Here is a 27,131-nt window from a genome sequence, read left to right as displayed (position 1 = left end):
CAGCGCCATCAGGGAACACATTCATTGAATCACCTGACTTTCAGATGATGCTGAGTTAGGTTCTGCTCTGTTGTCCCTACTCTTCATTTTCATGTGCCAAGAAGATTATGAAGACATATGTTGCCTTAGATGAAATTAATTTCCCTCCAATATTAGTTTATAATGCCTTTGGGAGAGAAACAATAGTATATAGGAATATTGCACAGTATTTTACATTTAATCAGATTTGAGCATTTGAGTCTGCAGTAGAGATTTTGACATTATTTTCAGTTTCACCTGTGGGTATGCTGAATGTTCTAGGGACCTTGTCCTATGAAAGCTGAGGAAGGCAGGCTAGGCATCACTGATGCTGGTCATGAAGTCTGGAGTGCTGCCGAGAGAAGGCTGAATGAATGGCAGTGAAAGCTGCTGCTGAACTGCACTGTTCCTTTTATCTTGAGATTCATGCCCCAGCCAGCCTGGGTGGGATCCCACGAGGCATTTGACACTTCCAGAAATGATATGGCTCCTGAGGGTACTCCTTGGTTAAGTGACAGTTCCTTAGATCTCAGAGATTTAAGATGGACCAACTATTATTTCTCTGGGATTTGATTACTTGAACATTTTCAAAATATCTGTGTGTACAAAAAATTACATACTAAAATGCTGAAATGTCCTAGGAGAGATAGTACCATCTGGGACAGGGTTTTTCCTGAAGGTTGTCTCCTAAATCATTTTGTTGTGAGATTCTTGGGAAAGGAAGGGCTCAATGGTCAGATTAGTTTGGTAAATGCTGCCTCTTGCTGCCCCAGCAGCAGAGGTTCAAAATGAACATAAGCAGATTAAAGGCCCTCAGATGTTCCTCCCATGGCATGGAAACCAGTTTTACTTTTATACACTTAACTCAAACTAACGTACAGTAAATTCTCATGGAACCTCCTTATACTGCCTGTGTAGGGAAGAGAATGGTGGCATGGAATTTGGGAGATCAAGTCCCAGTCCTAACTAGAAATCTCAGGAAAATCTGTTGAACTTTGAGAGCCTTGGAGTCCCTGCTATGAAATGAAGATTTGGGCCCAAAGGTTAGGTGTGGGTGAGATGATCCTCCAGGGCCCATACAGCCCTGTCTTTGAGTCAGAGTGTGACCTTTATTGTCATATCCAGGGCAGCTGTGCCTAGAACTGTGTTGAGGTACTGTCTTCATCCCCTTAGTGTGTACCTCCTGTCCTGACCAGGAAGGGTGTGGGCCTCCTGGTTCCTGCTGTCACCCAGGCTCTTTCCTTGCTATAGACATCCTCTCTGCACAGCCACACCAGCCTTCCTTCAGCTCCTTGAACTTGACATGCTCTTCTCATACCTTGGCAGACATGGTTCTCTGTGCCCGGGGGTAATCTTCTTTACCCTGTGGCCACCCCTCACTTTTGTTTTACAAGTCCTACACATTTTACGTGTAGTGGGTTGAATAGCGTCCCTCCAAATTCATGTCCACCTGGAGCCTCAGATGTGACCTTTCATGGAAATAGATCTAATATAGCTGGGATGTGATCATACTGGATTAGGATTAAATCCAATGTAACTGGTGTCCTTATGAGAAGGGAGGACAACAGACACAGAGGGAAGACAGCCACGTGAAGACAGAGTAAGAAATTGGAAAGATGAGCTACAAGTCAAGGAACACCAAGCATTGCTGGGAGCCACCAGAAGCTAAGAAGAGGCAAGGAAGGATTCTTTCCCTAGAGCCTTTTTGAAAAGCACCAAGTTTCTTGGTGCAATGCATGCGTGGAGTTACAAGCCCATTTGCAGGGAAAGGACCTCAATCCAAAAGGAGAGCATTGAGTGTCATTAATTCCTTCTTCCTAGGCCCTGGCCTAAATGCTAGGACAGTAAAACAGAATTGCATGTTTTCTCCCCGAGTGGAGCACATGGTGATAAGGCTGTGATGGAGGAAGGGTGGCAGAGTAGGGGTGAGGTGGAGGATGATCAGATATGGTTGTGGTCTAAAAACACTGGCCACAATTCAACTCAAAGAATGTCCACTGAATGTCTACCATGCGTCAACACATTAAAAAAAATTCTCTTTATTTGGACTCAAACCAGTTCTTTGTGGAATTACACATTGGAACATTACCTAGCCTCACTATATATATAATTTCATTATGTGTGAAGACTGTCATCCTAGCTGTACTTGGCTTTATACAAATGTAGTATGTCAGATGTTTTTAAAATAAATTACATTCTTCTCCTTTAGTGTACAATATATTATGTCACTTTTATTTTATCTTCACTACCTAATAACCTTCAATTGGCAATGGCTTCTCATACTTCTGTTTTCCAATTTGTTACAGAGAACCTTTAAATTAGGTCCATTTGCACGTGGGAAATGTAGGTACAAGGAGGACAAAACAAAATGACTCTGGTTTACAAGCTGCCATCTCATGATTATCTCTGGAATAATTTAGTGATGTTATCTTAAGCATGTGCCTATTATTAGTCCAGTGTGGTCCAGAAAACTGACCCTTATTAATTGGAAAGGAGAATCTCAATGCTACAATCAAAGTCAGGATTTTCTCCTGTGAAAATAATTTTTCTGTTTTATTTTCTTAACTCCAAAATCTGTGTTTCTAATCCTCCATCCCTGAGCAGTACTGATGGTTGAAAACAATGATTTTCTATCTTATTTTTAGGCAGCAAACCCTTTTCTTTTTAAATGAAAGTTTATTCATAAAGATTAAGTTGTAAATAGAGCATGTGAACCTTGGACATATCCTGACCAGTCTGCAAGCCATGAGACTAAGGATGTTGGATCCCATTTTACGTAAGGAGAAAACCCCCCAGGCTTCAAAGACTGAAAATCAAATTTTATTATGCAGTTTAGTTAGGGCCATTTTATTTCATTTCAGTGTAGAAGGCCAAGACAAAACAGAACTGAAAAGAGAACAGACTTGTGTATATTCTGAGATGGAAACATATTGAATGCTTTCTACCCCCCGTGCCCTAGACATTACCTATCTGGGTCCAGGGACGGGGCCTGACTCTGCCCAGAGATCCATGAATGATGCAGCCAGGTCCAGCAACTTGAAGGACAGTGAGAAATGACCTTGGCTAAGTTTATCATTAGCCATGGGAAGGGGCTGGAGTCATGTCCTTTCTTGATGGACAGTGGGTTACTAAAGATGTCACCACTCTCTAGCAGATCTTGGAGTGCCTGAGCTAAGGCCGTGTTTGCTATGGCGTTCCAGCCCTAAAGCACCTTCCCAGAGTTGGTGATGGAACATGTGATGAGCTCCAGGGTTGGTGTTTGCATGTGATTTTTCACCCTGTTCATTCAATCAGCAAAGCAGAGCAGCCTTGAAATGCTGTGAATAAATATTTGAAGTTTCTGGGTTTCTTATAACTCCATTTTTCTTCTAGGGATTAAATGGGAACCAGATGAGAATGGAGTCATTGCCTTTGACTGCAGGAACCGAAAATGGTAGGAAACGGTCAAACCTCTTAGTTATTTTTTAAAAGAGAAAACTTGCAGAGAGATTCAGGATTCATTTTTACTTAATTTTCCTCTGATCTAGGTACATCCAGGCAGCGACTTCTCCGAAAGACGTGGTCATTTTAGTGGATGTCAGTGGCAGCATGAAAGGGCTCCGTCTGACCATCGCAAAGCAAACAGTCTCATCTATTTTGGATACGCTGGGGGATGACGACTTCTTCAACATAATTGCCGTAATTGCAGCTGTTTTGTGCTTTCTTTGCACTTTGAGTTCATGTGATCTTTTATCAGCAAGCAGTTAACATTCTTATTGCTTTTGTGTACATAGCATTAGATGCCCTAGGATGAGGTCTCATTAGTCCCACGTGAGTTCACTGAATCGGTGGTATTGGAGGGGTTTCGGGGACTGGGAAAGCAGTTGAGCACATTTTTTCTCACCTAGCACTCAGGCACTATTATCTGGAAGAGTAGCACCAGATTTAGGTTTCCTGGAGAACTAACCCTTTCAGAACCTTGGGGAATTAGACCTAGTGAGATTTTCCTTAAACTACTAGATTTTCTCATGTGGAAATTAATTTTAAGCTAGGTTAGTCTGATGACAATAATAATAATAGTAATCATGATGGTAAGACAACGAAAATGTAGAGAGCAGTTTAAGGCTCATAGAGTACTTTATCTCAGCTTCAGAAACAAAAGTGGCATTTATTAAGTGCCTACTGTGTGCTATTTGCTTACTTTTCATATTGGTATTATCTTCATTCCTCACAGCAGCTCTAGCATGTAAGGGGTGGTTTTGGCATTTTCTCAAGTGAGGTTGCCGGGATTGAGAGTGTCAGTAACTTGCAGAGGTCACAGAGCTGGGAAACGGGAGATCTGGGAACCAAGCCCGGGCATGAACACACTGCCTGGGCAGGAACACTAATTCAGGAGTCCATCTCCAGTTCTTTTTCCTCTTCTCCCCCGTTCTCTGGTATGAGTTTCATCATGTTCCTTATTTCCCTCCCACTCTTTTCCAAAGATGATAGCCACAATGAGCCTGGTTGTTTTCCTTGAATACTTAGCTGGGTGCTCCTGTGTGATGGTCACCTGTGCTTTTCCACATCACCTCTATCTGGGACACGGAGTGGCTGCAACAGGCAGTGGAGGCAGTGTGGTGAGAAGACAGAGCTTGGCTTCAGGGATGGGACTTAGTTTTGAATTCTAATTTGGCCACATACAATGCCGCATCTTGGGATGAACCACTTGAGTCTGCCTCAGCCTGCAGCTGTGATGCAGGTGCAGTCACATCGCTCCCAGGGTCCCTGCCAGGATAACCCAAGCTGGTACACAGGAGGCCAGTGTTAGGGTATGAAAGAAGGGCTGCTATTTGAAGAATGAGTGGCATGGACATGCTCCAAGAATGCTGTTCCTGTGTCTGCATGGCTTCTCCGGGCCCCTGAGCAGAGTGTGTCATCATGGAACCCTATTTCTGGGCAGCCTTCTGCATGGGCATAACATCCACTTTTTTTTTTTTTTTTTTAATAACATCCACTTTTATTCACTGGGCAGAGGTCATGGGTATTGAAGTGACACTGGGCTTGCAGAGGGGATTGCTTGATTAGTGTCCTGCCAGCTTCTGATGAGACTTGGAGCAAAAAGGCACAACAGCAGGGCACCATGATTTAATAGCTTCAGATTTTAAAAAACCCTAAAGAAGAAAAGGAAGAGAATAATAAATTCCATGGGAACAGAGGTTGGTCTTGTTTATTCACTGAACTATCCCCAGTGCTTAGGACAGTACCTGGCAAATAGTAATTTAAATCCTTGTTGAATGAGTTATACCAGCAGCTGCTTTCCATGGAGCATCACTGCCAAGTGTCCCAGTGTAGATGATCTCATTGGATCTTCACCCGAGCTCTGTACCACATAGCCTGGAGACAGAGGCACCAGGAGGTAGCAGCTACTGCCTTTAGGTCACACACTCAGAAAAAGTGGCACAGTGAGGACTCAGAAACTGTCCAGGTTCCCCTTGTCCTGTTTCCTGAGCAGAAGTGAAGAAAATGTAGTTGAACCACTCAGCCATCTTACTGTGAAACTGTATGGCCTCAGGCATAGCTTTTTTTTTTTTTTTTACAACTTTATTGGAGTATAATTGCTTCACAATGGTGTGTTAGTTTCTGCTTTATAACAAAGTGAATCAGCTATACATATACATCTGTTCCCATATCCCTTCCCTCTTCCGTCTCCCTTCCTCCCACCCTCTGTATCCCACCCCTCCAGGCAGTCACAAAGCACCCATCTGATCTCCCTGTGCTATGCAGCTGCTTCCCACTAGCTATCTACCTTACGTTTGGTAGTGTATATATGTCCATGCCTCTCTCTTGCTTTTTCCATAGCTCTTTGAAGGAGATTTTTCAGACAGAGCTTTGGGTTTCCAAATCAAGAAAAGTTACTTTAGTTACCAGGTTCATTGTGAATATGCGAACGTGGGCTGATCCCCACACATCCTGAAGCATTTACAGATAAGAAGCAGCTAATTTGGGACTATCTTTCTTTTTAATCTTTAATTACTCATTACAGAAGTATCAGAAATTTGCATAATAAGAAGAGCTAGCTAATTACATTGTGAATCCTTTATCAGTCAGGATTTATTGTTCTGTTAACAAAACCAATCAATTGAAATAATCTCTGTAAATTCATTAAGATATACAAACAGTGTCAACTCAATAATGAAGAAAGGGTGATTAAGATAATTAAAAGTAGACATGCCAGTTATTATAGAACAGTTAAGGAAAAAAAAATGTCTTTTTTACCCCAAATTGGCCCCTTATATAAAGAAACCCATTAGAGAGCCCATTAACCCTCACTGTACATCTGTTTGTTAGTTTTCAACATAAATGATCAGCTTCAAGACTGTTTACATAATTATTTTGACAACTAGAAAGATACTCTGAACTTTTTCATTTGAAGCCTCTATAGTAAAATCATGAACTCTATTCCCTTAATGGGATCGAATGTGTTTGAATTTATATTAAAAGCCTGAGGTCATAAAAGGAACCACTAATTAGCAGTAACTCTAATGTACTGATTGCTTTTAATATAGGCAACATATGTAAAAATTTTAAACAACTCAGAAATGTTCCCATTCCCTTTCCATTTGGCACATATTCTTCCAAATTTTTCTGTATATATATGAACACATATTTTTCCCACAAAAATAGAATCCTGTTTTACAGAATATTCAGCAACTGGCTTCTATACTTGTATTGTATCAAGTGTACTGAAGAACAGAGCATTCCATCCTCTATAGTTGGCATTAATTTTTTTAACCAGTCCCCCTTTGCTGGACACTATGCTGTTACTAATCTCTTTTCTACTCAAGAGTGCTACAGTGAATGGACTCATACATATATTTTTGCCGGATTGGGTGTGCTTCTGTTGAATAAACTCTAGAAGTGAAATTGTTGCACCAAAGGAGGGTCTGCACAGAGTTAGGTATTATCAGAATGTCCACTAAGCAGGGTATAATATTTGCATACTTAGAAGCTGTATTAGTCAGCTCCATCTGCCATAACTAAATACCACAGACTGGGTGGCTTAAGCAACAGAAATTTATTTTATCCCAGTTCTAGAGGCTGGAAAGTCCAAAGTCAAGGTCTGGCAGGACTTGGTTTCTGGTGAGAATTCTCTTCCTTGCTTGCACATAGCCACATTCTTGCTGTCTGCTCACGTGGCCTTTTCTCCCTGTGCTTATGCAGAAAGAAAGAGAAAGAGAGCAAGCTCTCTCATGTCTCCTCTTATTAGGGTTCAATCCCATCACGAGAGCCCTACCTTCATGACCTCATCTAACTGTAAGTACCTCCCAAAGGCCCCATCTCCAAATACCACCACACTGGGGGTTAAGGGCTTCAACATATGAATTAAGGGGAGGACACAAACATTCAATCCATAACAACAATATTTTGAGGGTCCTAAATAGTAGATTTGTAATTGACAAGTCTTTATTTGCATTCCCTTGAATTGTCTCTTCCAACCCTAAGTGTGTTTCACCAGTTTTGCCTTGCCAAATTGTGGTGGTGGTTTTTTCCTCCATCTCCTTTTCCTATTTCCACAGTGGCAAAATTGCTCTAGTAATATGATGTACATTTTACCTCCATCTGTCTAAAATGGTCACTTGCCCCCATCTAGAGGGAGACCCCACTGCAGGCTCTTGTAAGTGCAGGGGGCTGGGATATTTGAAACTCCATTCAGAATGCCCTGCAAATCTGTTTGAATGCATTGTTCTAGTTGGCTGGATTCCATTTACGGGAGAGGACATTATCATTTCACCCTTCATTACACTGTCAGTTTTCTCTTGCTTGCTGGGTAGATGTTTGAGGAGACATTTCAGTGTTTTAGAGAGAAAGTAAAAAATACAATCTTTATTTTTAATGCTGGAAGCTCTTGTACATTGTAGGTTTTTTGTTTGTACAAATCTAATTCATCATTGCCATTTGCTTTTCAGTGCCATAATGGGGAAGGGAGGAAATGAATTTAAATGGTGGAAAAGACTTTCCTTGCCCATTCTAGCCAATTTTCCATGTTTATATTAACTTCATTGCTAAGTGCATCTTATAGAGTATTCTGAAAAGTGTCCAATCCAGATCTTTCCAGAGAATAAACATGAAAAGATAATGTTAAAACTTGTTTTAGTTTTCCTGAGGAGGATATTGCAAAATCAATCTAAGACCAATGAACTAAATGATTGAATTATGAAAGAATAGTTGAAATATGAGAGTGATTTTGTGCAGTTGAAGTTAAAATTTAAGATCAGACCACTGGTGCATGAAGAGAGATGTCTCTGACAAGAGAAAAGCCATATTTTTCTGATTCACTTTGAAGTCTAACTCCAAGCCATGCATTAAATTAACAATATTATCATAAAAATGAGGGTGCTAATTCTGTTCCATGCTGAAGTTAGAAAAATGATTTTACAGAAGCCTAAGCCATGCATTAAATGAACACAGTATTAACTGGGCTGATATTATTAAATCAATTTAAATGCCTCCTGTAGCCCGTGTTTGTGCAGAGTTGAATAGAGAAGAGCATCATTTGTTAGTTCAACCCAGAACTTTCTGGTGCCCTGGTTTTAATTTGCAGAATTTTCTTTAGAACCGTTTCTCCAGTGCTTTGCCTGCTGTGGATTTGCTTTTTAAAGTAATCGATTCCGTATTAAAAGTATGAGGATGGTATTTTCTTTCGGTGCTCATTTTTTCTGTACTGCTAATTACGTCCAGTCGTGTTTCACATTACACAAGAAGCTTTTGTAATGCAAAAGATCCCTGGGATGCCTTGTGTTGGTGAAAATATTGTGGATTCATCTGCTTCATTACATAAACTCTACACATTTTCATTCTAAAGGTTATTTAATCAGAAGTGCACCAATAAAACCATAAAAATATTTAATGGAGTTCCAGCAATTCTACATCAGATTCTTGCATTGTATGAGCATGCCAGTATTTTAATTCTATATATATATGTGTGTATATGCATATATATATATATATATATATATATTTTTTTTTTTTTGTGGAACTTAGGCTTCTCTAAAACGTTTATTACCTGTTTTTCAAAGAAGCTGGAGATTCTTATCATATTAGTTTATTTATTTTTTTGTCTTTGTGTCAATATTTTTTTTCTTCTCTTGGCTTTGTTTCTAATCTTTTCCATCAGTGATCTTCAGTTTTGCCTTTCATTTCTTTGTTCTGGTTATTTATTTATTCAACAAATACTGTTTAGTGCTAAGAGTTAAGTACTGAGGCTGCTTTTGCAGATAAGGAAGACAGGTTGTCTTCCTGCATGGACTTTGAGGTTTTGTGTGTAAGTGTGTGCTTTGGATGTGGATGCAACCAGGAAGCAGGTGCTCACAGTTGTATGGACAGAGCAGTCTCAGAGAGGGTTGGGTCGGGGCGGGGAGGCTGAGAGAGCACAAAGCTGGAACATGCAGCCAATGGGGGGCTCAGTGATGGCTGCTTGGAAGAAGCGATGACGAAGTGAACACTTTAAGATAGGTAGGCATTAGCCAGGCATATGCAATGAGCTAGGGCAGGAGAAAGGAGAATAACAATTGAGGAGGAAAGTGCTATTTTCAGGTTGTAGTAAGTTCTCTCCCACCCTCAGGAAGTACAGGCCTGGCTGGCTTGACCGAAAGGAGTTCAGTGACTGGACATAGTGGAGTGGGGATGAATGTGGGAGGCAGAGAGAGTGGGTAGGTGGGGGTGATAGGGAAAAGAATAGTACTGGATTGAGAGGGGCGGTCCAGATCAAGCAAGTCTGGTCAGCCACGTAGAGGAACTGGTACATCCCCTGAAGGCAGCGGAAGACATGGAAGGAGACTCTGCTGCAGGGTGACGTGTCCACATGTTCCCTAAAGTCTCTCCCTTCTTCATGAGGTCTTTTCTCATTATCGTTAAAGGCAACTGTTGATCTTCTTTTGTTAGGCCTGAAAGCTGCATTGTTTTCAATAATCATGTCCAGCTTCCAACGTTAAGCAGGGTTCAGAATCCCCAGTATCATCCAGAGCCCAGTCAGCTGTCCTTTGCTCTCCAGTCTCTGGGCTGAGATTTACATGAACCAACATGTGACACTGTTCTACACCAATGCCGAAGCTTGCATGAATCTTGGTGGATGAGCCCAGCCCATTTGTTCTTTGTTTTTAGATTCTTCTCCCAAAAGTTCTGGCCGTTCATTGAATGAAACTTGGCTTTCCTCTTTTAGATCATCATTAAAATTCCCATTGAGGATTTTGCTGTGTCTTTAAAATGCGAGATGTTGGGAGTACTTCCAGAGATTGGGCAAAAGGAAAGAAAAGGCAGATGGTGATGTATTCCTTGCTGTCGGAGCCTAGAGTTTGGTGGTTGGCCTGAATAGCATGGGTTTCTCTTGAGGCTTTTTTTTTTTTTTTTTTGGATGGACCATGGCAACATTACAAATAAGCACTTTTTTTATCATGAAAAGGAAAAGCAAACATTATTGAGCACATTCTTTTACTAATAAAAGTAAGAAAAAGTGGTCCATGATCACTCCACAGTGATGATCACATGCAAATTTAGCCAGTGTTTGATATCCCTGGCACATGGTAGGTGCTTAGTTAATATTCAGGGAACAAACGAACAAAGGGTTTCATGGCAGATACCTTCCCGGCTGGTATTTGGCAGTAGGCTGGCAGCTCTGTCTTAGCTCCCTGTCTGCCAAAGACCCAGGTTATTGGGAGGGTTCAGAGTGTGGCCTGGGGTGGGGCAGTGTACAGCCACACAATGTGGTGGTTTCTGTCTCAGGTATTTAGAGAGTCACATGTGCCTACTGAAGCAGCCCTTCTCTCCAACGAATGCAGAGTCTGTGCTCTCTGCAGAGGTCAGGGGTACGTGAGCCCTGTTCCCAAGAGTAAGTCATGGCCATTGCCCCAACACCCCTTCCTACTTAGCAAGTACCAGCTGTCTTTCTGTGTAGCGCACAGCACACTCAAATAAATATTTTCTTTCTTTCTTGTGCTCGTACACCCAGACACTTTCTTACACGCGGCTTCTCTGTTGACTCTTTATTGAACCATCTCATTTCATCCTCACGGTGAGTTTGTTAGGAAGATGCAGTTACAATCCCCATCCCCCCGATACGAACACTGACACCCAAAGAGTGGAAATGCTTTGGCCAAGGTCACACAGCTAGTGTGTGTCCGAGCCCAGATTTGAGCCCACCATGTTTGCCACAGTTGCTTTAGCTCTACTGCTCTACACTTGTGTGAATCAGTGGAGAAGAGCCAACCAGCCAGGAGAAAGGGAGAAGGAAACTGACAGTGACTGAGGCCCTGAGTCTGTGTGGTAGATTTTAAGTTCTTTAAAGGGTGAAAGTCCTTTGCCCATCTCCTCACCACATGTTTAGTGGGCTGGCTAGACTTGGTAGTGGGAGGGAGCAAAAGCAAATGGCAGAAGAACATTGCATCTGGCTAATGATGATGTGCATTGCATCTTTTTCTATTAGACCATTGATATCTGATTGTTTAAGTAGGGATGAAGGAGAGCTGAAGGAGGCCATTGTATCTTAGGACTGGAGGTGACCAGGTCTTCAGTTGTAAATTGATTTGGCCATCTCACATTGTTTCACAAAGTGGAAATCTGGGGGCCATCCATTAAAATGCAGAAGTGGAAAGGTTTCCAAAAGGAGAACTGCTGGGAGCCTGGGAGCAGTTCTACATGCAGGGCACCCTTGGTGTCCCCCTCTAGAGGAGTGCTGGGTAGCGTGGTGAGCATACACAGCCCATGGGCCTCTTCGGCACAGCTGCTTGGTGTGCACCATTCCCTCACACAGACGGCTGAGCCCCGTTCCCTTTGGTGATACAGTCCAGATTGCTCAGCATAGTTTTGTCCTGATGCAGTCAAGGGAAATTAGTTAACTGCAAGCTTGGATGATGCCACTAACAAGCTGGCGGGGGTTCAGAAGAGCAGATTCCTCCACTGTGGCCAGGGCTTGCACAGTGACGGCGAGCATGGTTTTGATTACTGCACATGTTCCTCCCTGATGAGGGCAAGAACTTCTTGGTCTTCTTTACTTGTAAGCCCCTCTCTGGCCCCCCACATATACAGGCCTTTACATAACAAAGCAGTTACAGGTATTTTGCCTCATTGGATCCTCACAGGGGCCCGTGGAGGGTAAACAGAAGATGAATTAGTACCTTATGCATAAGATCTGGGATCACAGAGGTTTAGTGACTTCCCCAAGGCCACACACTGAGTGTATGGCAGAGGCAGGACTTGGACCCAAGTGTCCTGACTCCTACCTCAGAGTATAGAACCCCAGGAATCAACATTGTGAATGTGTATCAGGTAGAATGTAGATAAAGTTTTAAAATTTACCTGGAAAATGGAGTTGGAAAGTTTTGGGCTGCAAGTTACAGAACAATTGAATAAAAGTTGCTTCAGTCTATAGGTGTTTCATAATCTCATGGAAGAAGCCTCAAGGAGGGCAGCTGCAGTTTGGTACAGTGGTTCAACAGTGTCAGCAAGGACCCACATTGGCTCTATCTTCCTGCTCTGTCTTCCTTGAGCCTCCATTCTTAACCCTGTCCACCTTTGCAACCTCATGGTTGCAAAATGGCTGCTGTAGCTCCACAATAGCATCTCAAGAGGGAAGGAAGGCAGTGGATGTAGAAGAGTTTTCCTTTAATGGCAAGAAAAAAAATTTCATTGAAACTGCCCAGAAAACTACCCCTTATGTTTCATTGGCTGGGAATGGATTACTTGACCACCCCCAGCTGCAAGACATGCTGTGAAAGCCTGTATCCAACAGAGGGGGGCCAAATAGCTGTGATTGCCTAAGACTGATTATGCTTCAAGAATGAAAGGAATTAAGCTTTAGGAATGGGCGTATTATCACCCTGAACCAAATCAGTCAGTGAGGGAGGTGGAGGAGAGGAAAAATGGCTGGGGTTTTTTTTGTTTTTTTTTCCCCAGCAACTTCCAGTGTCAGTTTTATATGCACTGAGAGTTTTGTTTATTTTATTTTGGCCACACTGTGAGGCTTGCAGGATCTTAGTTCCCCAACCAGGGTTTGAACCCGGGCCCTCAGCAGTGAAAATGTGGCGTCCTAACCACTGGACTGCCAGGGAATTCCCTGGACTGAGAATTTTGGAGAAGCATTTCTTCAGGTTAGACTGTGCAGTTGCTTCCTGGATCCTGAGATGACTTTCCATTTGTCAACAGCTGACTTCAGAATTGCATAAATCTGTTATTTCCTCCATGCCTCATCTCAGCTCTAAGTCCACTGAGCTATAATTTTTCTGATGGTTTTATGTGACTAAAAACAAAGATTAAAGAGGGAGCAAAAGTCAGATTGATAGGAAACATAGGCTTAGGGGCCAGAGAGGAGAAATTGGGGGCTCTGAGGTCCTGGGGTCAGTGGTTGGAAGGTCAAACTGCTTGGGTTTGAATCTGGACTCCACCCTATGTACTCCTCAGTGACTTTGGGCAAGTTGATCATCCTTACTCGGCCTCTGTTTTCCCATCTGTAAAGGGGGAGGGATTGGAAGTACTTACTACCTGAGGCTGAGGTATCCTGTGAATGAAGTCTATCTAGCCTGTGTCTAGATAAAGGAAATGCTCACTAACAGTTAGTTGCAAATATTAGTGTTATCACTACCCATACTTGCTATTAAGCATCTTGGTAGGTGAAACCTGATACATCTTAGTCACTGTTGCAGCAGCTGCCAGTCTGGTCCTCTGCAGTCTGTCCCTGCAGTGTGTCCAGAGTAGTTGTCCCAAGTTGATCTCTTTATTTCACCCACTCCCCTGCCCACAGCCTATGGTTCTCACTGCCTGTAGGCTTAAAGCCCAAACTTCTTAGCCAGACTTTGCTCACAGGCTGGCCCTGTGAGAGATGGTTTTGGTCCCTTCCCTCTGGAGCTCTAGGCTGGGCCTTTGGTCCCTAAAGTGGAAATGCCATGATACTCTCATTGAACAAATTGCTCCCCAGTACGTACTCTGGGTCCAGCCCTGTGCTTGTCAGAGGGAATACACTGAGGAACCAGACATAGACCCTACTGATGTGGTCCCACATTGTGATGAAGGATCCAGACACCAGGCAATTAAAATTTTGGAATAGATAGGAGTGGAGCCTCTCTTGCCACAGAGGCAGATTCCCAGAGGAGGCAGGAGTGAGGTGGCCCGGAGGATGAACAGGCATCAGCTGGAGATACCAAAGGAGGGCTTCAGGCAGAAGGCCCAGTTGTGAAAGGCCTGAAGGAAAAGATGGGTCATCTCAGAGGACAGAAAGGGAATTAGGGCTGGCTGGTGCCGAGTTTATGAGGAGGGCTAATGAGTGAAGATGCTAGAAAGGTCAACAGGGCCAAGTGGCCAGAGCCCTGGCAAGCCCTGGGAAGGTTCCTCTGCAGAGCAGTGGGAAGCTCTGAATGACATTGACAAGAGGGGGCATGATTAGATTTGTGTTTGGGAGTGTCCCAATCTAGCAACAGTGCAGAGAACCATGCTTGATGAGAGAAATTAAAATAAGACCACTCAAAATTTCTCTTCCTAGCTGTGAGCTTTGGACAAAAACATGCTTTCATAATCTGGGTATTCTGGAATCAAAAATGATGGGAAAGGTCTTCCCTGGTGGCGCAGTGGTTGAGAGTCCGCCTGCCAATGCAGGGGACACGGGTTCGTGCCCCGGTCCAGGAAGATCCCACATGCTGCGGAGCGGCTGGGCCCGTGAACCATGGCCGCTGAGCCTGCGCGTCCGGAGCCTGTGCTCTTCAACAAGAGAGGCCACAACAGTGAGAGACCCACATATCACACACACACAAAAAAATGATGGGAAGGCTGGCATTGGCCTGTGTGGACAGTGGTGTCACTGGGCATGTGCAGTGCTCTGACCAACACCTGCAAAGGCTCTTATAGGGGAACTTCCAGGCCTCTCCTTTCCAACATTCTGTACTCACTCATATGTGACCCACACATGGGTTCCTTAGCTCTATGAAACCAAAGGCAGAGCTGGAGCCCTATCCGCCCAAGTTTGGAGTGCTCTTTATTTATTTTGCCTCACCATGCGGCTTGTGGGATCTTAGTTCCCTGAGCTGGGATCGAACCTGTGCTCCCTGCAGTGGAAGCAGAGTTCTAACCACTGGACCACCAGGAAATTCTGTGGAATGCTCTTTAGATCTCAGCTGGACCATGCACTGTTAGCCATGCCCCGGGAGCCCCTCTGTTTGGAGTTACCCCTGAAGGATTATCAGTTAACTGTGTACACCCTGAACACTGCCATCTGCCAATATGTGCTCTACAAGTTTCCCCCTCAAACAAGAAATGAATAAAGTATGTCTTTGCACTTAAGCACAATTTTTTCGTAGGGGCACCGATTGAGAAAGTCACCTTATGTAAATGAATTGAGCCTGTGATCATGCTGCTTTTTTGTTTGTGTGTGTGTGTGTGTATCCTTAAATTATTGTGTACCCTTCAAAGGCTTAATTAAGTGTTTCCTCTTGGCTGTTTTTACCTTTGCAGTATAACGAGGAGCTTCACTACGTGGAACCTTGCCTGAATGGAACGTTGGTGCAAGCTGACAGGACAAACAAGGAGGTAGGGCCTGCCGCTGGGCGGGTGCATCAGGGGTCATGGCACACCCATCTCCCTCACAGTGATCAATTACAGTAATTCTGTCCTAGTATTTAGAAACTCACGAAATGTACTGCCCTTTCATTTAGGGCCTTGGAACCCCAGTGTGTAGAACATTTATGAAGAGGCTCAAATAAAATCATGAAAGTAAAATACTTATATTGAGTTCAGATGCTCGCTAGTTCTGAAACAATCACATTGATTTTCTTTTTCTTTTGCTCTAAGCACATCCTGTTTTGTGCTTTTCACCCATATTGACACCATTGAAAGAATATGGCTCTTGCTGAAATTTCAAAGAAAATTGAACCCACTTGTTATATCTCTTCTTGCACTTAATAAAATTAATTAAGTAACTGTTGGGGTAGATATTGGGGTAACTTGACGCCTGGATTAGAAGGTAAGCTTTACAAGGATAGGGACAATGTCACTCTCTGCTGTATCCTTAATGCTCTGAGCATTGCCTGCTTCATAAATATATTGCCTAGAACAAAAGAAAGATATGTTAATGGAGGAACTTAGGAAATGGGATACAAGTTTCCTTTCCAGTTGGAGCATTCTTGGAAAATTTTCACAGTGGATTTCTATAAAATTCTGTTTTCCTTTGGCCACCCTTAAATCTGTCAGTACAACCATCACAGCCACCACCAATCAGCCTGCAGAGCCAAATGACAATTTAGGTTGAAAGTGTAGCTGTGGCTGCAACAATGTCACACGTCCTGGGACTCACAGCTATCATTACTCACATTGTTTTGTTGTACCTGCTATGTGAGTACAATAAAATAATGCTCCTCCCCTGGAGAGCAGATCCCCATGAGGTGACTGAGGACAATGGCCAAGGTAGCTCTCTGTGATGTACTATGCATGTGCTGGGAAGAACCTCTGGCCCAAGTGGGCAGGGAATCCCATTGGTGCTATCCTAGATGCAGGTGGTAGAAGTTTGGGCACCTCTGAGGGAGTGAACAATAGAGGATTGGGAGAAATGCACTAGAGCTGGAACACAGAGTGAGAAGGACAAATTATACCAGAGTTAATATCCAAACTTCAATCTGAGGGGGAAGCACCACTATAATCATCTTTGCTTTTAGGAGAGAGAAACAAGTATGTTATAGTTCAAAGAACAAGTGTATCCAGGGAATGTTTGTTCATGGTAATTTTTTCGGCCAAGGTAGGAAAAAAATAACAAACTTACAGCCAGATTTCTCTAGGGACTTTCTCTTTGTTTGGCCATTGCCTGGCTCTAGAGTTCACCCCCTTCCCAATTTTGTAGCATTGGAATATCTCCCAGAGCCTTAAATAGGTGTCCAGTGATGGTGCTTACAACATTAAATAGAAAAGATGCTTAAAATGCTTCCTTCAGGTGGCTTCCCCAATGAACAAGGGCAGTGTGATATTTGGAGATATGAAGTCTAATGAATGAAAACATTGTTAGAGAAAGCGAGCTAAGAATTTATTTAAAATCTCCTTTGAACTTATGAATGTTGAAGATTGAAGTCGTTTTTATTAAAACCAATCCAGACTTTTTATTCTGCCAGTATGGGGTAGCCATATTTTAATCAGATCCCTCCCCTTACAACTGAAAAGTCCTGGACGTATCCCACAAACAAGTATAGGAAGACCTGCAAGGTAGAAAGAAGGGGAACTGCCTAGACTTAAAGACATAGAGGTGAGTTCCCTGGGTTTTTTATTAATTCTCATAGAATCAATGTCTGTTCTATAATAGAATCTGTTCCCAAATAGAGCACTCCAGAAGCTTCCCACCTGGGCCAACAACAGGCATAGACAAAAACAAACAAACAGAAAAACAAACTTCCAAGAAAAGCCTGTTTCCTTTAGTCAAAGGACCAGGAAAAGAAGGGCCTAACAATAAAATCCTTTTGTGACAGTACCTTTCCTATTCCAGCCAAATACCAATAGAGCAACCAATAGACCAGCTGTCCACAGTTTCAGCAGGGCTAAACAGGAAGTTGATCTTCCACCCCACCCACAACCACTTGGCCCTTGTGCCACACCTCAACAGAGAGATTGACTACCAAGAAAACCGATTAAATAGGACCCAGAGTCTCACTGTATACAACCCAAAATGCCCAGAATGCAATTAAAAATTCCTTGTCACCCCAAGAACAAGAAAAGTCACAACATAAATGAAAAAGACAATCAACAGACGCCAATATTGACAGGAATCAGATGTTGAAATTAAAATTAAATTTAAAATTAAATTTTAAAAAATAATTTTTTAAAAATTAAATTTTTCAAAAGCAATTAGGAATTCTCTTTTTCATTTATTTTTCAAATAAATTAAAAAATATAAAATCTCGGTAAAGAAATAGAAGTTATAAAAAGAGCCAAGTGGAAATTATAGAACTGAAAAATACAGTCACCAAAATAAGAAACTCACTGGATCAGCTCAATTGTAGAGTGGAGATGACAGCAGATAGAATTAGTAAACTTCAGGACAGATCAATAGAAATTATCCAGCCTGAGCAACAGAGAGAAAATAGATTGGAACAAAATGAATAGAGTCTCAGGAACATGTGGGACAGCAAAAGGGCTACTAGCATTCATGTCATAAGAGTCTCAGGAGATGAGACAGTGGGACTGGATAGATATTTGAGGATATATTGGCTGAAAACCTCCCCAAATTAGTGAAAGGCATAAACATGCATGTTCAAGAGGCTGAGTAAATTCCAAATAGGATAAATCCAAGTAAATCCATGGGAAGACATTATAATTAAATATAATTACACAAGGAAAAAAAAGTGATATCCACCACAGAGAAATGACACATTATTTAAAATACCAATTTGAATAACAGCAGATTTCTCACATGAAACAATGGAGACCAGAAGGAAGTGGTGTAGCATTTTTCAAGTACTGAAAGAAATGAACTGTCAACCTAGGATTCTATATTCAGTGAAAATACTCTTCATGAATGAAGGAGAAATAAAGACATGTTCAGAAGGAAAACTATGAGAATTTGTTGCCAGCAAACCTACCCTTAAAGAATGGTTAGAGAATTTCTCCAAACAGAAGGGAAATAACAGAAAAAGGCTTGAAACTTCAGAAAGGAAAGAATATAGGGGCTTCCCTGGTGGTCCAGCAGTTAAGACTCCACCCTCCCAGTGCCAGGGGCCCGCGTTCTATCCCTGGTCAGGAAACTAGATACAGCGCGTGCATGCCACAACTAAGAGCCTGCACATGGCAACGAATATCCCATGTGCTGCAACTAAGACCCGGTGCAGCCAAATAAGTTAAAAAAAAAAAAAAAAGGAAAGAATATAGAAATGGTTAAATATAGAAGTAAGTATGATATAGTATCTTAATTCTCAGGAGATTTTAAAAAAATTTTATTGAAGTATAGCTGATTTACAACGTTGTGTTAATTTCTGCTGTACAGCAAAGCGACTCATTTATACATATCAATGTATTCTTTTTCATATTCTTTTTCTTTTTCATACTCTTTTCCACTATGGTTTATCACAGGATATTAAATTATAGTTCCTTGAGCTATACAGTAGGACCTTGCTGTTTATCCATCCTATGTATCATAGTTTGCATCTACTAATCCCAAATTCCCCATCCTTCCCTCTCCCATACCTCCCCCCTTTGGTAACCACAAGTGTGTTCTCTATGTCTGTGACCCTGTTTTTGTTTCATAGATAAGTTCATTTGTGTCGTATTTTAGATTTCACATAAAAGTGGTATCATATACTATTTGTCTTTCTCCTTCTGACTTACTTCACTTATTATGATAATCTCTAGGTCCATCCATGTTGCTGCAAATACCATTATTTCATTCTTTTTAATGGCTGAGTAATATTCCAGTGTGTGTGTGTGTACCACATATATACCACATCTTTTTTTTTGAATTTTATTTTATGCTATTTTTTTATACAGCAGGTTCTTATTAGTTATTTTACACATATTAGTGTATATTTGTCAATCCCAATCTCTCAATTCATCCCACCACCACCACCCCCTGCTTTCCCCGCTTTGTATCCATATGTTTGTTCTCTACATCTGTGTCTCTATTTCTGCCTTGCAAACCAGTTCATTTGTACCATTTTTCTAGATTCCACATATATGTGTTAATATACGATATTTGTTCTTCTCTTTCTGACTTACTTCACTCTGTATGACAGACTCTAGGTCTATCCACATCTCTGCAAGTGACCCAGTTTCATTCCTTTTTATGGTTGAGTAATAGTCCATTGTATATATATACTACATCTTCTTTATCCATTTGTCTGTTGATGGGCATTTAGATTGCTTCCATGACCTGGCTATTGTAAATAGTGCTACAGTGAACATTGGGGTGCATGTGTCTTTTTGAATTATGGTTCTCTCTAGGTGTATGCCCAGTAGTGGGATTGCTGGGTCATATGGTAGTTCTATTTTTAGTTTTTTTAAGGAACCTCCATACTGTTCTCCATAGTGGCTGTATCAGTTTACATTCCCACCGACAGTGCAAGAGGCATACCACATCTTCTTTATCCATTCATCTGTCAATGGACATTTAGGTTGTTTCCATGTCTTGGCTATTGTAAATAGTGCTGCTATGAACATAGGGGTGCATGTATCTTTTCAAATTATAGTTTTGTCTGGGTATATGTCCAGGAGTGGGACTGCTGGATCATATGGCAACTCTATTTTTAGCTTTTTGAGGAACCTCCATACTATTTTACATAGTGGCTGCACCAGTTTACATTCCCACCAGCAGTGTAAGAGGGTTCCCTTGTCTCCACACCTCAGGAGATTCTTAAATCATATTTGATAGTTGAAACAAAAATTATAGCATCATCTGATGGTGCCCAATGTTTGTTGAGGAAATTCTTAAGACAATTATATTTGAAAGTGTGGAAGGTAAAGGGACCTAATTAGAAGTAAGATTTCTACATTTCACTGTAAGTGATAAATGCTAATACCAGTAGACTGTGATAAATTCCATTTATATTATAGTACCTAGAGCAACCATTAAGAAAACAATAAAAAGAGGAATACTTTAAAAGTAACTCACAGAAATGTAAGAAAAGAGAAATAGAAATGAGAAACAGAGGAAATGAACAGGAAAAAGAGATCAAGTGGCAGACTTAATCCCTAACATATCACTAATTATCTTAAACATAAGTGGTCTAGGCATACCAATTTGAAAGATAGAGATTGGCCAAGTAGATTTTTAAAAAATGACCCAACCATATGCTTACTACAAGAAATTTGCTTCTAATACAATGACATAGGTATGTTGAAAGTAAAAGGATGGGAAAAGATATACTATGCAAACATTAAAGTCATCTTCATGAGGTAAAGTCATCTTCAGAGCAAAGAAAGATACTAGAGACAAAGAGGGACAGTACATAATGATAAAAGGGTCAATCCACCAGGAAGAAATAACAATTCTAAATATGTTTGGACCAAACTACAGACCTTCAAAACACATGAAGCAAGAATTAAAAGAGTTGAGAGTAGAAATAGAAGAACTTAAGTTATAGTTGGGGACTTGTACACTTCACAGTCATGAATTGCTAGACTATTAAACTGAAAATCAGCAGGGATATGGAGGAACTGAACAACACCATCAACCAATAAGATACAGATACCATTCATAGAAGGCTTTACCCAACAACAGCAGAATATACATTCTTTTCAAGTACCCGTGGAACATTACCCAAGGTAAAACAGATCCTGGGTCATAATACAAACCTCAACAACTTTGAAAGAGTTAAAATGATAGAATATTTTTTATAATTATAATGGAATCAAATTAGAAATCATTAACATAAAGACATCAGACGAATCTCTAAACATTTCGAAATTAAACAATATACTACTAAGTAATTCATGGGTCAAATAGGAAGTCTTAGAGGAAATTTTAAAAATATAAAAGTGAATGAAAATGAAAAGACAGTGTATCAAAATATGTGGGACAAAGCTATTACAGCATCCAGAGGGAAATTTATAGCACTGAATTCTTATATTAAAGAGGAAAGCCTCAAATTAATAATCTAACTTCCTACCAAAAGAAACTAGAAAAATGAGAGCAAAATAAACCCAAAGCAAACAGAAGGAAATAATAAAGAGCAGAAATTAATTACAAGCATACGTCATTTTATTTTGCTTCAGTTTATTGCACTTTGCAATAATATTGCATTTTTCACAAAATGAAGGTTTGTAGCAACCCTGCATCAAGAAAAATCTATTGCCACCATTTCCTCAACAGCATGTGCTCACTTCATGCCTCTGTATCACATTTTGGTAATTCTCACAATATTTCACACTTTTCCATTATTACTATATTTGTTATGGTGATCTGTGATCAGTCATCTTTTTTTTTTTTTTTTTTTTTTGTGGTATGCGGGCCTCTCACTGTTGTGGCCTCCCCCGTTGCGGAGCACAGGCTCCGGATGCGCAGGCCCAGCGGCCATGGCTCACGGGCCCAGCCGCTCCGCGGCATATGGGATCCTCCCAGACCGGGGCACGAACCCGTATCCCCTGCATCGGCAGGCGGACTCTCAACCACTGCGCCACCAGGGAGGCCCCGATCAGTCATCTTTGATGTTACTATTGTAATTGCTTTGGGATGCTACAACCTGGGCCCATGTAAGATGGCGAACCTAATAAATGTTTTGTGGTTTAATGCAATTCCTGTCAATTACAGCAAAGTTTTTATAGACATAGAGAAGAGTATTCTAAAGTTTACATAGAAAGGCACAGGGCCTAGAATATTAAACAATCTTGAAAAAGAAGGAAGTAGGAGGAATCAATTTACCCAATGTTAAGGCCTATTACATAGTTACAGTAATTAAAACAGTGTGGTATTGATGGAGGAGTAGACGTATAGATCAATGGAATAGAAGAAAGAACACGGAAATATACCCACACAAATATGCTCAACTGATTTTTTATGAGTGCAAAGACAATTCAATGGAGGACGATATCCTTTTCAACAAATAGTGCCAAAGCAATTGAACATCCATAAGGAAGAGGAAACAAAGAAATAAACAAAAATTTAACCTTGGCTGAAACACTGAAACTTAAAATTTAACTCAAATGGATCAAAAACTTAAATGTAAAATGTACAGCTGTGACACCCTTTGAAAAAAAATAAGAGAAAATCTTCAGAAAATCTAGGGCTAGACAAAGAGTTCTTAGGCTTGACACCAAAAGCTCAATCCATAAAAGGAAAATTCGATAAAATGGATCTCATTGAAATTAGAAAAAAACCCTTTTCTATGTGAAAGACCCTGCTGAAAGGATGAAAAAATGTGTGGTTTGCAAATATCTTCTCCCAAGATATAGTTTGGAACTAGCAATCTATATGAATATACTAACTATATGTAAACTACGTATAGATAGGGTACAAGTAAATAAAGAATACATAAATAATGCCAACTCAAGAGTCCAAGCATAATTAGAAAATGGGCAAAAGACATGAAGAGACATTTTGTTGAAGAGGATATACAGGTGACAAGTGAGTTCATGAAAAGATATTCAACATCATTAACTAGGGAAATTGAAACCCCAATGAGATATCACTACACACCTATTGGAATGGCTAGAATAAAATAAATGAATAAATAATAAAAAACACCAAATGCTGGCTAGGATGTGGAAAAACTGGATAACTCATACCGTACACTGCTGAAAGGAACATAAAATGATACAACCACTTTGGGAAACATTTGGCTGTTTCTTATAAAACTAAACATGCAATTACGATGTGACCTAGCAATTGCACTCTTGGGCATTTATCTCAGATAGATGAAAACTTGTGTTCACACAAAAACCTGTTAGCAGCTTTATTTGTAGAAGCTAAAAACTGTAAACAACCCAGATATCCTTCAGTAGGTGAATAGTTAACAAGCTATGATATATCCATACCATGAAATACTACTTAGCAATTAAAAAAAAAAGAGAACTATTCGTACCCACAATAACTTGGACAAATCTTTGAATATTTGGGGAATTATCCTGAGTGGAAAAAGCCAATCCCAAAATAATATATACTGCATGATTCCATTCTTATTATATTCTTGAAATGACAAAATTATGGAAGCGGAGAACAAATTAGCGGTTGCCAGGGGTTTGGGTTGGGAGTGGGGAGAGGTCAGTGGTTATAAAAGGGCAGCATGAGGGAACCTTGTTGTGATGGGATTGTTATGTATCTTGACTTTTATCATTGTCAATACCTTGATTCTGTTATTATATCACTATATACTATATAGATAGTGTATATATATATGTATCACTATATCCTGTAGTTTTGCATCATGTCAGTGGAAGAATACTAGGTAAAAGGTATAAGGCATTTCTCTGTGTTATTTCTGACAATTGCATGTGGATCTATACTTACCTCAAAATGAAGAGTTTAATTAGAAATATTATGAAGCATACAAGTTGATCTTAAAAAGGGGCTTTATCAAATTAGTGCAAGCAGTTGACCAATGTGTGTTAGGTTGCTTTAGTTGTCTTAAAAAAAGGTGCTGATTGTAGCTCAGTTTCTAATGGCAAGGGATTTCAGTGTTCTTACCTCAAATCTTAGAAGACAAAGCATTTATTTTTCATTGGAATCTTGGGATATTTTAAGCAAAGATGAGCTCTTTTGGCTAATTTCAACCAATTTCTATTTCTATCATCAAATAGATGTTAGGCCACATACATTAAGGACTCGCATCGTGGATGTGACACAGACTAGTAAATTCATAAAAAGCAAAATGATAATTTACATCACCTCACCTAACTGCAAAGTCCTGGGGTGGAGAAGTCTGCACTCAAGGCCTTGAACGTGGTGTCAGGAGTCATCCCCACTCCCTCCAGTGCCTCCCCTATGTGACTTCTTATGGACTCTGACTCTGCAAGGTCAGGTGCACATTCTGGATCCATAATTGCATCTCCAGTGGCTGGAGCAGCCCAGCCAGCAGCCTGGTCCCAGTGTCTACAGCTGTGGCAAGGAGGCAGGCCTGTGTTGGACAGACCTGCTTGGTTTTCCAGAAGGAAAAGACTGGGCAACTAGGTCAGTACCTATGAGGTTGATGCTCAGTAGAAGCATGAATGAATGAATGAATGAATAGATAAGCCACCTGGGAGAGGATTCTGGTTGAAAAAAATTGTTTTTTCATTTCAGTAGAAGACCCACAAAACAATGAAAACAAAAGCATGAAATGCATTACATTTTAATATAATCAGGATAACCTGAACTTGATTGTGAGTGAAATTATCTGATTCCAGGGTTGATATTCCTCACTACTCTGTCTAGTTCAGTCCAGATCCCTTGAATGGCAGCTTTGAAGCCATTTTCTCATGTTCTTTGTGAAATAGGAATGGGGATTATGACCTTCTGTATAAACCTGTGTACAACGGGCAGTGTGCATGCACGTTGATGCCAGCCTTCCATCCTGTGAGTTAAATAATTCTGACTAAAATGTGCCAAATCCTTTGGGATGTTTCATTCTTCACTCAAAATATCCATATATATCCTGACAAGTTCTCATGACAGCCAAATATCATGTCTTACTTACCTTTTCATCTTATGACGATTTCCCTGGTGGCCACTGTAATGCTACTTGCAGTTAATGAAAGGGTATGAAAGGGCTTCTAGAAGGTGACATCTGGGATTATTATGTCGTGTACGTTCAGTCCAATGACAGTTAACTCTGGTTTCCCAATATTTAGGTGACCTCCTGAAAAATCAAAACTGGATAATTTTAATTAAAACAGTTTGATAAAATTCATCTTAAAAATTTGAAAGAAGAGTGAGAGAATCTTGATGTCTTGAAATAAACGAAAATGTTAGGGCAAAAACACTGGCCTTGGACAGACGAAATAGTCCTGTTTCACAGATTTCCTGTGATTTTGCTTGACATGGCCCATGACACGTCATCCCTGAACAAGTGATCTTGAGATTCTATTAAGTTTTTGTTTTTGTCTTTCAAAGTATTGTTTACTGTCTAGAGAGAATTTTGCTTTGCTGCTTTATGTACCAAATAACGGAAATATTCTTTCTTTAAAGAAAGAGAAACCATGACAACTTGGTTGAGCCTGGAGTTTAAATATAGAATTCAAATGAGTAAACTCTTGTCCTAATCTAGTTCAGACCTCCTGAACCGTTCATCAGACCTTAAAATGAACCTCCTGTGGTCTCTCTTGGGGGAGGGAGGAAGATTAGTGATATGGTTTTTCTCTGGTTTTATAATGAAGATGTTCTGAAATCCACTGAATTTCATGGCTCTGTTCAAGATTCATTTTTATTTGCTGCAAAATCAACCAATCTTAGAAACCCATGTCACTCTCATCTTCCTCCACAGTTTTGATCTTTTCCCACAGGATCAGGAGACACTGAACTTCCGTGAATTAACAAAAATACACATCAGAGTTGCTGGATTTTCCCCAGTATTGTTTCTTCCAGCCTGAACTTTGTCAAAAGAGTCATCCTGGATTCTAAAACTTCCCACTTCCCATGGCTTTATGGGCATCCAGTGTACAGATGGGTATACATTGTACAGATTTGCCAGTGTTATGGGAGTGAGGGGTATATTATGAACTGTAAGCAGAAAGTAGCCCTCTGCACATTGGTGAATGTTGCCTGCCCAAACACCAAGGGAGACAAAATTGAAGAGAGAACAAACACTAACCCATTTTTATTCAATTCAAAATTAATAAAACATAGTAAGAATTGCATTGCTTTAAAAAATGTCACAGTACATGTAAAAATACAGAGAAAAATTTGGAATAACTTAAATGTAAATAAATTTTTCTAGATCCAAAATAACAGAGTGAGCTCTAAACAAGAATAAGGTGGGTTTACGTATATTACCACAAAAGAGTGACAATGGTCTATAGTTAGGTGAACTAAAAGCATGACGTTGTACATCAGATCTCTAGAACTTATCTTGGAATATTGAATTATTGGGCCCCTCCTTATTAAGGCTTCCATCATATGCCTCCTCTTTGCCTATCCATTCTCCTCTTTTGCTATTATGACATTTCCCCCCACCCCTGCCCTCCATCATCTTTCTCTCTCTCCCTCCTTCCTTCCCTCTTTCTTTCCTATTCCAGCCATATTAAAATTCCTATAGCCTAGAAGTCATCGTGCACCCTCTTGAAACCTTACATGTGTTCTGTTTTCCCTGTTTGGAACATACAACTTTTTTCCTTCCTATTCTCCCACATCTCTTTTGCCCAATTAACTTTTTCATCCTCTGATCTCAGATACAATAACAGTGCCCTCTGTTGTTTCCCCATGATTCCATGTGGCGATCTGGTTTCTCTCTGCCCTTCCCACTAGCCAGGGTCTCCTGGATCTGGTTTCTCTCTGCCGTTCCCACTAGCCAGGGTCTCCTGCATGATTTTGTATTCACCACTGTTTCTACTGCATCCAGCATAGGGCCGGGCTGTGCATAAAGAGCACTGAATGGAGGAAAGAAAGAGCATGTCGGATCAAGTCAGTCTCCTGACCAGAGCCCTCCCAAGTTTTCCTATTCCACCTAGAATGAAACCTAACCTTCTTTTCAGTGAGTACAATGCCTGCTGACCACTCTACGCTCTTTCTTCATCCA

General features: G+C 40.7%; 1 protein-coding gene across 1 annotated transcript in view; it reads left to right on the top strand.

Annotated features, from left to right (window-relative positions):
- The window catches only part of CACNA2D3 (calcium voltage-gated channel auxiliary subunit alpha2delta 3), a gene marked incomplete at both ends in the record, with an annotated part of 792,926 nt that overhangs the window by 367,548 nt on the left and 398,247 nt on the right, over positions 1-27,131 (top strand). Inside the window, 3 exons of the mRNA XM_082637213.1 lie at positions 3,391-3,451; positions 3,546-3,696; positions 15,472-15,546. Coding sequence (XP_082493339.1) covers positions 3,391-3,451; positions 3,546-3,696; positions 15,472-15,546 — 287 coding nt within the window. The remainder of the gene's footprint in view (positions 1-3,390; positions 3,452-3,545; positions 3,697-15,471; positions 15,547-27,131) is intronic.

This window comes from Mesoplodon mirus, assembly GCF_964341445.2.
Source record: "Mesoplodon mirus genome assembly, chromosome: 12".
Lineage (NCBI taxonomy): Eukaryota > Metazoa > Chordata > Mammalia > Artiodactyla > Ziphiidae > Mesoplodon > Mesoplodon mirus.
This window is presented reverse-complemented; position numbering and strand designations above follow the sequence as displayed.